Raw genomic sequence first — 12637 nt, 5'->3', positions numbered from 1 at the left:
CAGTAACAGACGCCCCAGCTACTTCACCAGGTCCTACAGCTGCAGTAACAGACGCCCCAGATACTTCACCAGGTCCTACATCTGCAGTAACGGACGCCCCAGCTACTTCACCAGATCCTACAGCTGCAGTAACAGACGCCCCAGCTACTTCACCAGATCCTACAGCTGCAGTAACAGATGCACCACCTACTTCACCAGATTCAGCTACTTCACAAGATCCTACAGCTGCAGTAACAGAGGCCCCATCTACTTCACCAGATCCTACAGCTGCAGTAACAGACGCCCCAGATACTTCACCAGATCCTACAGCTGCAGTAACAGACGCCCCAGCAACTTCACCGGATCCTACAGCTGCAGTAACAGACGCCCCAGCTACTTCACCAGATCCTACAGCTGCAGTAACAGACGCCCCTACAGCTGCAGTAACAGACGCCCCAGCTACTTCACCAGATCCTACAGCTGCAGTAACAGACGCCCCAGCTACTTCACCAGATCCTACAGCTGCAGTAACAGATGCCCCATATACTTCACCCGATCCTACAAATGCAGTAACAGACGCCCCTACAGCTGCAATAACAGACGCCCCAGCTACTTCACCAGATCCTACAGCTGCAGTAACAGACGCCCCAGCTACTTCACCCGATCCTACAAATGCAGTAACAGACGCCCCAGCTACTTCACCAGATCCTACAAATGCAGTAACAGACGCCCCAGCTACTTCACCCGATCCTACAAATGCAGTAACAGACGCCCAAGCTACTTCACCAGATCCTACAAATGCAGTAACAGACGCCCCAGCTACTTCACCAGATCCTACAGCTGCAGTAACAGACGCCCCAGCTACTTCACAAGATCCTACAGCTGCAGTAACAGAGGCCCCATCTACTTCACCAGATCCTACAGCTGCAGTAACAGACGCCCCAGATACTTCACCAGATCCTACAGCTGCAGTAACAGACGCCCCAGCTACTTCACCAGATCCTACAGCTGCAGTAACAGACGCCCCAGCTACTTCACCAGATGCTACAGCTGCAGTAACAGACGCCCAAGCTACTTCACCAGATCATACAAATGCAGTAACGGACGCCCCAGCTACTTCACCAGATCCTACAGCTGCAGTAACAGACGCCTCAGCTACTTCACCCGATCCTACAAATGCATTAACAGACCCCCCAGCTACTTCACCAGATCCTACAGCTGCAGTAACAGAGGCCCCCGCGACTTCACCAGATCCTACAGCTGCAGTAACAGACGCCCCAGCTACTTCACCAGATCCTACAGCTGCAGTAACAGACGCCCCAGCTACTTCACCAGATCCTACAGCTGCAGTAACAGATGCCCCAGATACTTCACCCGATCCTACAAATGCAGTAACAGCCGCCCCTACAGGTGCAATAACAGAATCCCCAGCTACTTCACCAGATCCTACAGCTGCAGTAACAGATGCCCCAGCTACTTCACCAGATCCTACAGCTGCAGTAACAGATGCCCCAGCTACTTCACCAGATCCTACAGCTGCAGTAACAGAAGCCCCAGCTACTTCACCAGATCCTACACCTGCAGTAACAGACGCCCCAGCTACTTCACCAGATCCTACAGCTGCTGTAACAGACGCCCCAGCTACTTCACCAGATTCTACAGCTGCAGTAACAGACGCCCCAGCAACTTCACCAGATCCTACAAATGCAGTAACAGACGCCCCAGCTTCTTCACCAGATCCTACAGCTGCAGTAACAGACGCCCCAGCTACTTCACCAGATCCTACAGCTGCAGTAACAGACGCCCAAGCTACTTCACCAGATCCTACACCTGCATTAACAGACGCCCCAGCTACTTCACCAGATCCAGCTACTTCACCAGATCCTACAGCTGCAGTAACAGACGCCCCAGCTACTTCACCAGATCCTACAGCTGCAGTAACAGACGCCCCAGCTACTTCACCAGATCCTACAGCTGCAGTAACAGATGCACCACCTACTTCACCAGATTCAGCTACTTCACCAGATCCCACAGCTGCAGTAACAGATGCCCCAGATACTTCACCAGGTCCTACAGCTGCAGTAACAGACGTCCCAGCTACTTCACCAGGTCCTACAGCTGCAGTAACAGATGCCCCAGATACTTCACCAGGTCCTACATCTGCAGTAACGGACGCCCCAGCTACTTCACCAGATCCTACAACTGCATTAACGGACGCCCCAGCTACTTCACCAGATTCAGCTACTTCACCAGATCCTACAGCTGCAGTATCAGACGCCCCAGCTACTTCACCAGGTCCTACAGCTGCAGTAACAGACGCCCCAGCTACTTCACCAGGTCCTACAGCTGCAGTAACGGACGCCCCAGCTACTTCACCAGATCCTACAGCTGCAGTAACGGACGCCCCAGCTACTTCACCAGATCCTACAGCTGCAGTAACAGAGGCCCCAGCTACTTCACCAGGTCTTACAACTGCAGTAACGGATGCCCCAGCTACTTCACCAGATCCTACAGTTGCAGTAACGGATGCCCCAGCTACTTCACCAGGTCCTACAGCTGCAATAACAGAAGCCCCAGCTACTTCACCAGATCCTACAGCTGCAGTAACAGATGCCCAAGCTACTTCACCAGATCCTACAGCTGCAGTAACAGACGCCCCAGCAACTTCACCAGATCCTACTGCTGCAGTAACAGACGCCCCAGCTACTTCACCAGATCCTACAGCTCCAGTAACAGACGCCCCTACAGCTGCAGTAACAGACGCCCCAGCTACTTCACCAGATCCTACAGCTGCAGTAACAGACCCCCCAGCTACTTCACCAGATCCTACAGCTGCAGTAACAGATGCCCCAGATACTTCACCCGATCCTACAAATGCAGTAACAGACGCCCCTACAGCTGCAATAACAGAAGCCCCAGCTACTTCACCAGATCCTACAGCTGCAGTAACAGATGCCCCAGCTACTTCACCAGGTCCTACAGCTGCAGTAACAGATGCCCCAGCTACTTCACCAGATCCTACAGCTGCAGTAACAGAAGCCCCAGCTACTTCACCAGATCCTACACCTGCAGTAACAGACGCCCCAGCTACTTCACCAGATCCTACAGCTGCAGTAACAGACGCCCCAGCTACTTCACCAGATCCTACAGCTGCAGTAACAGACGCCCAAGCTACTTCACCAGATCCTACACCTGCATTAACAGACGCCCCAGCTACTTCACCAGATCCAGCTACTTCACCAGATCCTACAGCTGCAGTAACAGACGCCCCAGCTACTTCACCAGATCCTACAGCTGCAGTAACAGACGCCCCAGCTACTTCACCAGATCCTACAGCTGCAGTAACAGATGCACCAGATACTTCACCAGGTCCTACATCTGCAGTAACGGACGCCCCAGCTACTTCACCAGATCCTACAGCTGCATTAACAGACGCCCCAGCTACTTCACCAGATTCAGCTACTTCACCAGATCCTACAGCTGCAGTAACAGATGTCCCAGATACTTCACCAGGTCCTACAGCTGCAGTAACAGACGCCCCAGCTACTTCACCAGGTCCTACAGCTGCAGTAACAGATGCCCCAGATACTTCACCAGGTCCTACATCTGCAGTAACGGACGCCCCAGCTACTTCACCAGATCCTACAACTGCATTAACGGACGCCCCAGCTACTTCACCAGATTCAGCTACTTCACCAGATCCTACAGCTGCAGTATCAGACGCCCCAGCTACTTCACCAGGTCCTACAGCTGCAGTAACAGACGCCCCAGCTACTTCACCAGGTCCTACAGCTGCAGTAACGGACGCCCCAGCTACTTCACCAGATCCTACAGCTGCAGTAACGGACGCCCCAGCTACTTCACCAGGTCCTACAGCTGCAGTAACGGACGACCCAGCTCCTTCACCAGATCCTACAGCTGCAGTAACGGACGCCCCATCTACTTCACCAGATCCTACACCTGCATTAACGGACGCCCCAGCTACTTCACCAGATCCTACAGCTGCAGTAACAGACGCCCCAGCTACTTCACCAGGTCTTACAGCTGCAGTAACGGATGCCCCAGCTACTTCACCAGATCCTACAGTTGCAGTAACGGATGCCCCAGCTACTTCACCAGGTCCTACAGCTGCAGTAACGGACGCCCCAGCTACATCACCAGATCCTACAGCTGCAGTAACGGATGCCCCAGCTTCTTCACCAGGTCCTACAGCTGCAGTAACAGACGCCCCAGCTACTTCACCAGATCCTACAGCTGCAGTAACAGACGCCCCAGCTACTTCACCAGATCCTACAGCTGCAGTAACAGACGCCCCAGCTACTTCACCAGATCCTACAGCTGCATTAACAGATGCCCCAGCTACTTCACCAGATTCAGCTACTTCACCAGATCCTACAGCTGCAGTAACAGACGCCCCAGATACTTCACCAGGTCCTACAGCTGCAGTAACGGACGACCCAGCTCCTTCACCAGATCCTACAGCTGCAGTAACGGACGCCCCATCTACTTCACCAGATCCTACACCTGCATTAACGGACGCCCCAGCTACTTCACCAGATCCTACAGCTGCAGTAACAGACGCCCCAGCTACTTCACCAGGTCTTACAGCTGCAGTAACGGATGCCCCAGCTACTTCACCAGATCCTACAGTTGCAGTAACGGATGCCCCAGCTACTTCACCAGGTCCTACAGCTGCAGTAACGGACGCCCCAGCTACATCACCAGATCCTACAGCTGCAGTAACGGATGCCCCAGCTTCTTCACCAGGTCCTACAGCTGCAGTAACAGACGCCCCAGCTACTTCACCAGATCCTACAGCTGCAGTAACAGACACCCCAGCTACTTCACCAGATCCTACAGCTGCAGTAACAGACGCCCCAGCTACTTCACCAGATCCTACAGCTGCATTAACAGATGCCCCAGCTACTTCACCAGATTCAGCTACTTCACCAGATCCTACAGCTGCAGTAACAGACGCCCCAGATACTTCACCAGGTCCTACAGCTGCAGTAACGGACGCCCCAGCTACTTCACCAGGTCCTACAGCTGCAGTAACGGACGCCCCAGCTACTTCACCAGGTCCTACAGCTGCAGTAACGGATGCCCCAGCTTCTTCACCAGGTCCTACAGCTGCAGTAACAGACGCCCCAGCTACTTTACCAGATCCTACAGCTGCAGTAACAGACGCCCCAGCTACTTCACCAGATCCTACAGCTGCAGTAACAGACGCCCCAGCTACTTCACCAGATCCTACAGCTGCAGTAACAGATGCCCCAGCTACTTCACCAGATTCAGCTACTTCACCAGATCCTACAGCTGCAGTAACAGACGCCCCAGATACTTCACCAGGTCCTACAGCTGCAGTAACGGACGCCCCAGCTACTTCACCAGGTCCTACAGCTGCAGTAACGGACGCCCCAGCTACTTCACCAGGTCCTACAGCTGCAGTAACGGACGCCCCAGATACTTCACCAGGTCCTACATCTGCAGTAACGGACGCCCCATCTACTTCACCAGATCCTACAGCTGCAGTAACGGACGCCCCATCTACTTCACCAGATCCTACAGCTGCATTAACGGACGCCCCAGCTACTTCACCAGATCCTACAGCTGCAGTAACAGACGCCCCAGCTACTTCACCAGGTCTTACAGCTGCAGTAACGGATGCCCCAGCTACTTCACCAGATCCTACAGTTGCAGTAACGGATGCCCCAGCTACTTCACCAGGTCCTACAGCTGCAATAACAGAAGCCCCAGCTACTTCACCAGATCCTACAGCTGCAGTAACAGATGCCCCAGCTACTTCACCAGATCCTACAGCTGCAGTAACAGATGCCCCAGCTACTTCACCAGATGCTACAGCTGCAGTAACAGAAGCCCCAGCTACTTCACCAGGTCCTACACCTGCAGTAACAGACGCCCCAGCTACTTCACCAGATCCTACAGCTGCTGTAACAGACGCCCCAGATACTTCACCAGATTCTACAGCTACAGTAACAGACGCCCCAGCAACTTCACCAGATCCTACAAATGCAGTAACAGACGCCCCAGCTTCTTCACCAGATCCTACAGCTGCAGTAACAGACGCCCCAGCTACTTCACCAGATCCTACAGCTGCAGTAACAGACGCCCAAGCTACTTCACCAGATCCTACACCTGCATTAACAGACGCCCCAGCTACTTCACCAGATCCTACAAATGCAGTAACAGACGCCCCAGCTTCTTCACCAGATCCTACAGCTGCAGTAACAGACGCCCAAGCTACTTCACCAGATCCTACACCTGCATTAACAGACGCCCCAGCTACTTCACCAGATCCAGCTACTTCACCAGATCCTACAGCTGCAGTAACAGACACCCCAGCTACTTCACCAGATCCTTCAGCTGCAGTAACAGACGCCCCAGCTACTTCACCAGATCCTACAGCTGCAGTAACAGATGCCCCACCTACTTCACCAGATTCAGCTACTTCACCAGATCCTACAGCTGCAGTAACAGATGCTCCAGATACTTCACCAGGTCCTACAGCTGCAGTAACAGACGCCCCAGCTACTTCACCAGGTCCTACAGCTGCAGTAACAGATGCCCCAGATACTTCACCAGGTCCTACATCTGCAGTAACGGACGCCCCAGCTACTTCACCAGATCCTACAACTGCATTAACGGACGCCCCAGCTACTTCACCAGATTCAGCTACTTCACCAGATCCTACAGCTGCAGTATCAGACGCCCCAGCTACTTCACCAGGTCCTACAGCTGCAGTAACAGACGCCCCAGCTACTTCACCAGGTCCTACAGCTGCAGTAACAGACGCCCCAGCTACTTCACCAGATCCTACAGCTGCAGTAACGGACGCCCCAGCTACTTCACCAGGTCCTACAGCTGCAGTGACGGACGACCCAGCTACTTCACCAGATCCTACAGCTGCAGTAACGGACGCCCCAGCTACATCACCAGATCCTACAGCTGCAGTAACGGATGCCCCAGCTTCTTCACCAGGTCCTACAGCTGCAGTAACAGACGCCCCAGCTACTTCACCAGATCCTACAGCTGCAGTAACGGACGCCCCAGCTTCTTCACCAGGTCCTACAGCTGCAGTAACAGACGCCCCAGCTACTTCACCAGATCCTACAGCTGCATTAACGGACGCCCCAGAAAGTGAGTATACTGTATGTTTTTAAAAGTGAAAGCTGAAACATAATTTTTGAGAAAAAAAAACCCTAATGAGTATTGACAACAAATACTAAAATAGATTTTCTACCAATGGGGAATTCAGTTAAGGACTTAAATTAGTTAAGGACTTAAATCTTTGTTGTGTTTTATTAGACTGGCAGCTCATTCTGGTAATTGTGGGCTCTGTTCTTGGGGGACTGCTGCTCATATCCCTCATCCTTCTACCAATAATCCCTACCATGTAAGTTTCCCACCAACCCATCCACTCACTTTAAACATTAATTTATCCACATCTTTATTACAAATTTTAAATGTAAAAGTTTGCAAATGCCTGATGAACACTGTAATAGTAAACTGTAATGCTTTTTTACCATTTTGTTATCAGATCCTCAAAGAAAATCTCCAAAACCGGCAAAGATGGAGATATAGAAAACCCACACATTAACCAGGATTCATTCACATCTAAAGGGTTCATTACCCTGCCAATTTTTTCCAATGGTGCGCCCAAACTCCCACGAGCCACCAACTCCACCACCACCAACAGCATAACCAACCTGGAGATAACTTCAAACAGTCGACAAAGCCCTGTCTTTGTGGACAACAGCTCAGTGAGTATGCGTCATGTTTCTCACTGACATGAGACACGGACCTTCAAAATAAAACAGGAAACACACTGACTGAACTCTAAACATATAAACTTAACAGCAACTGGGGAGACAGAACATAGGAACCTGAAACATGGTACAGAAAGGCACAGTAGACACAACATGGAACACAGTGAAGCCATATTACAAGAACTAAGCCTAAGGGAAATAATAACTATAAAGATCAAAACAGCACAACCCACATGAACATAATGAACTTGCAGGGAAAGAGTAAAACTAAACGCGATGAACACAGGAACACAAGATCTCTTCAAAATAAAACAAAAAACATAAGTCGCAGACATCACAACCTGAACTTGACAACGTAAGACACAGACATGAAACACATGAAGGGCAAGGGAGACTTAACAGGGGTGGAAGACACAAGGGGAATCTAATAACAAACTATAACAACCTAGGCATGATAAAAAATGAACTAGAAAACCTGAAGGGCTTAAACATAAACCATAAACTAAAACTCAAAACGCTGGGTCAAAAGACCCAGGATTGTGACAGTATGTCTCTGTGTGTCCATAGAGATGTAGGCTTCGATTTGCATTTCTCCCTGATTTTATGAAGCTTTTCGTTTTTATGTCGTTTGTTGTTCATTTCACTGTGAAAGTAATTGTATTGTTTTCCCTCTGCAGGAGTTATATAGTGACCAAAATAACACAAACTCCCAGGCTCAACGTCAGAACAACCTCTACGCTGTGAAACGACCCCAGATCAAACCACACGCTCAGAGCCAAGGCTACGATAACCCTTACTACCAGTACGACAGTGAAAGCGACTTCAGTTAGTAAAAACTCACACAGAGTTGACCATACAATGGCAATGACTTGTTTTTTGTTTTGTGTTTTTTTGGAATTGTATTCCAGTTACTGCACACAACGAAACTTAATGAGCGATCTGGCTTTTCACCATTTTTTACAGGAATTGTTTTCTGTGCATAAACTGTTCTTGATTATATCACATGGAATTTAAAAAAGTATTCATTGTTTTTCCTTTGTTGTTTTTTTTTTTTTTTATTTCCTGAAAAATGGCTTATGAATTATTTATTGGACATGAACCAGAAACCTGGACATCCATGTTAAACTGATGAGGAGCTTCTTGATGTTGCTTTCTTTTCCCATTAATGCTTCACTTGTTCACTTGACTATGTTTGATTTTTGTAATTAGTCACAACTTGATATTTAACTAGTTTTTGTATTTGTTTAGGGCTCATTCTAAGCGAGCAAAGACACAGCAATTTGTGGCTCCAAGAGATTCCATATCACTTAAAACAATTAATAAAAACACTATTCCATTTATATTATTAAGTCACAGTCCAACTTATTGGATCTTAGAGTCACCTGTATATTTTATTATAATTTGTAAAAAACAAAAAGGCTAAGTACTTGTTGACTCCTTAATGCTTCAAACAGCTTGATAAGTATCTATTTGTTTTATTTCTGGCCTTCCTTACTGAAACATTGTGTTATTCAACATGATATTATTATTTGAATGTCTTTGATCACTTTCATTTCGCATCACTTTTTTGTCACTTGTATATTTATTATAGTATGATATTTATTCAATGGTTAATTCATGTTTATATTATATAGTAGTTAAATACACAAAACCCCACTTTGAAATAAAGAGCTTTTAAATACTCATATTCTTTGTCAGACTCTTCCTGAGTTGAAATAATTGAGAAGATGCATTAGGCTGTTGTTCTTGTTTTTAAAATTATGGCTATGTTACATGAACGATTACATAATTTGTAACCCTAATTTATTTAACTTATCCATCCATCTCTGTTAATGGTAAATGGCCTGTATTTATATAGCGCTTTACTAGTCCCTAAGGACCCCAAAGCGCTTTACATATCCAGTTATCCACCCATTCACACACTGGTGATGGCAAGCTACATTGTAGCCACAGCCACCCTGGGGCGCACTGACAGAGGCGAGGCTGCCGGACACTGGCGCCACCGGGCCCTCTGACCACCACCAGTAGGCAACGGGTGAAGTGTCTTGCCCAAGGACACAACGACTGAGACTGTCCGAACCGGGGCTCGAACCGGCAACCTTCCGATTACAAGGCAAACTCCCAACTCTTGAGCCACGATCGCCACGATCGCCACGATAATGAGATTTATTTTTTTTTGTAGTACAGAAAAGTTTTGCTGAAAAACATTTGTGAAGCTGGCATGCAGTAGAGTAATGTCGTGCTTAGCACATTTTGCTCCTACCCAGGTTACTGTCATAAAGAAGGGAGAAACTGTTCGGCACACAATGCTGAATTTCTTCAAACTCTACCATTGTATATTACTTTTTGACCAATGTTTTCTTCTCGGTTTTATATCAGTAGAAATTAAAAATTTATGCAAAAAGAATTCCACTGTAGGTCTTGCTAGAATTTAGTACAGAAAACCAGTGACTACATGCACAGCAGATGTACCAATGAGAAAAAATGTTATATAACAGTACACACAATATAAAAAGTATTTCTAAATAAAGTTTAGAAAATTAACAAAAGTTTAAATGGAAAAGGAATTGGCAGAAATAGCACTGAACACTGAATAAAAATCGAATTTAAAATAAAGAAGTTTCTTAATTCTGAGTAAAAAAAAGTTTTTTCAAAATAATTAATTATTCAATAATAATTTCAAATTAAAAATGTAAATAATAAAAATAAGTTTCAAAAGAATGAAACCCATTCTTGCTGCCAGAGAGGAGTAGGATAAAGATAAAGATAAAGTATTATTATTATTATTATTATTATTATTATTGTTATTATTATTGTTGTTGTTATTATTATTTGTAAAAAATAAAACAATTATAATAGCAATAGAATCTTAGCTGCTTATTTAGCAGGCACCAAACAACACCCTTTTCCAGTTGTCCTGCTGTTACTTTCAGCTTTTATATGTACTAGTAATACTGACTAGAGATTATAAACAGTCATTTAAGTGTACTCTTTTCATTTGATGAATTATACACAACGTTTTCAAAGAACGATAAATATTTTATTGTTTCTGGAAATTGTACAGTTAGATTTCACAGTGTAGCTAATTCTGCAGCAAAGGGCACAGGACAGGTAACAGAAGAGGACATGAACTCTGTCTGCCACAGGTCTCTATACCGCCCTCTTCAGACTACCTCAAATTAAGGTGTGTATTTTTTTTTTATATAATATCTGTTCTGCTTGTTTCAGCTACAGCTGCAAAAAGATTTCTTTTTGGTGGCTCTTAATGATCAGCCATAAATCTCTAATTGTTGGATTAAGCATGTAGCATCTATATAAAGTACAGAAGTTTATCTCCTTGTCAAAAATAGCAATAACTGGAATCTAAATTATATTGTTTTTAATTTCAACAGATAGGATTTAAAATAGAATTACATACGCTAAATATCAGATCTAGGACAGGTAATGTTTGTCGTACTGTTTCACACACAGCACGCTTGTAGTCAGCGTCATCATGTGATTGATGCAAGCCAGATCCTTTTATTTAGAAAAACTGAGATTAATAGTTACTGTATGTTATTGTTGAGGGGCACAGGCAGGACCCCCCCCCCCCCCCCCCCCCCACACACACACACACACATAAAAAACATTTTTATAAAATAAAATAAAAAAGGCTCAAGAAAAGGGCACTTGGAGCGCCCATCAGGAAAGGGAAGGTGCCCAAGCCCCTTCTGCGCCCTGCCCTCCTCTGCACGTGCCTGGTTCAGGCTTAAGTTTACTTTGGCTGGAAACTACATCACGTCTTTTCCCGATGTTTTGTTCCCCTTTCAGTCTTGTCTCTGTGCTTGTTTACGTTACTGTTCTTGCTCGTCTCAGTGTTAGTTTCCTGTGTCATTTTGACAGTCCCTTTTCCTGTGCATGTTCCTTGTCTCCTTCCTGTGATTAGTGTCAGCTGTGCTCCCACCAGTTTCCTTCTCCCTCGTTACTGGTGCTGTGCCAAGATAGGTATCCCCAACAGAATTGTTCCCCCTGCGTCGGGAGCGTGCACTGGGCAGGGAGGGCGTATCCCAGGGGTCGGCAACCGTTGGCACGCAAAGGGTTAACTGATGGTACAGCCATAGCTGGACTGGCCATCGGGCATACCGGGCATTTGCTCGGTGGCTCGATGATTTTTATTTATTTTTTTTGTAACGGTATAAACAATGAAAGGTGTTGGATTGGCCAGATGCTGGCCGGTGTGTAAAAATAGCTCAGTTGTTTGGTGGTGGCATCGCAGAGCTTCCACAGATTCAGTAAAATTAACAAGTGGTGGAGGCCAGCACGTGGATGAGGGAGATCGGAGGCAGGACGGGATTCTTTACTTTGAGTTCTGCTTGTTTGCTATGCTGTGCTTTCGGCAAAAACGAAACAGCCAGGTCGCTGGACTCGCCGCTCCTGTGTCAGCGGAGAGCAGGCACACTTTGCCCCCCCGTCCCTCTTATGTTTCGGTGTTGCGCTGACACATCACGTGACTTAGACACTTTGGGGGTTGTCAAGTTGTTTACACATTAATTATATTCTTACCAATTGTTTTTGTTGTTGAGAATTTTAATTTTAATTTTTGTATTATAGTTTATCAACAGTATTTGTTTTAATTTGTTTACTGGTTTGTGTGCACTTAAGATTAAAACAAACAAAAAAAACGATCGCCACCACGGCAGACCCGATGGCATTTTCATGCTTCGGAGCATCAGTTTTAAAATTGTATTATAACTCTAAAGATCTACCTTATCTTTACTACAAAACTGTATTACAACTTACCTGACGAGGCTTTGGGAGATGTGTTTATTTAAACTTTGGATGCCTACAAAACAGTAGTCAACTGTTTTCAAGAAGTTCTGTGTTTTTATTGC

At 46.7% G+C, this 12637-nt stretch overlaps 1 protein-coding gene across 1 annotated transcript in view; it reads left to right on the top strand.

Moving 5' to 3' along the window:
- Positions 1 to 9371, top strand: part of LOC147323336 (uncharacterized) — a 40793-nt gene extending 31422 nt beyond the window's left edge. Inside the window, exons 2-5 of the mRNA XM_086304894.1 lie at positions 6853 to 7137; positions 7306 to 7393; positions 7538 to 7760; positions 8444 to 9371. Of these exons, the coding sequence (XP_086161020.1) occupies positions 6853 to 7137; positions 7306 to 7393; positions 7538 to 7760; positions 8444 to 8596 (749 nt within the window). The 3' untranslated portion in view covers positions 8597 to 9371. The remainder of the gene's footprint in view (positions 1 to 6852; positions 7138 to 7305; positions 7394 to 7537; positions 7761 to 8443) is intronic.
- The last annotated feature ends 3266 nt before the right edge of the window (positions 9372 to 12637 follow it).

This window comes from Aulonocara sp. 'chitande type north' Nkhata Bay, linkage group LG8 (assembly GCF_057382095.1).
Source record: "Aulonocara sp. 'chitande type north' Nkhata Bay isolate Kocher_YH1m ecotype deep benthic linkage group LG8, A_spYH_male_GT1.1, whole genome shotgun sequence".
NCBI lineage: Eukaryota > Metazoa > Chordata > Actinopteri > Cichliformes > Cichlidae > Aulonocara > Aulonocara sp. 'chitande type north' Nkhata Bay.
Note: the sequence above shows the minus strand (reverse complement) of the source record. Positions and strands in the feature narration are given on the sequence as shown.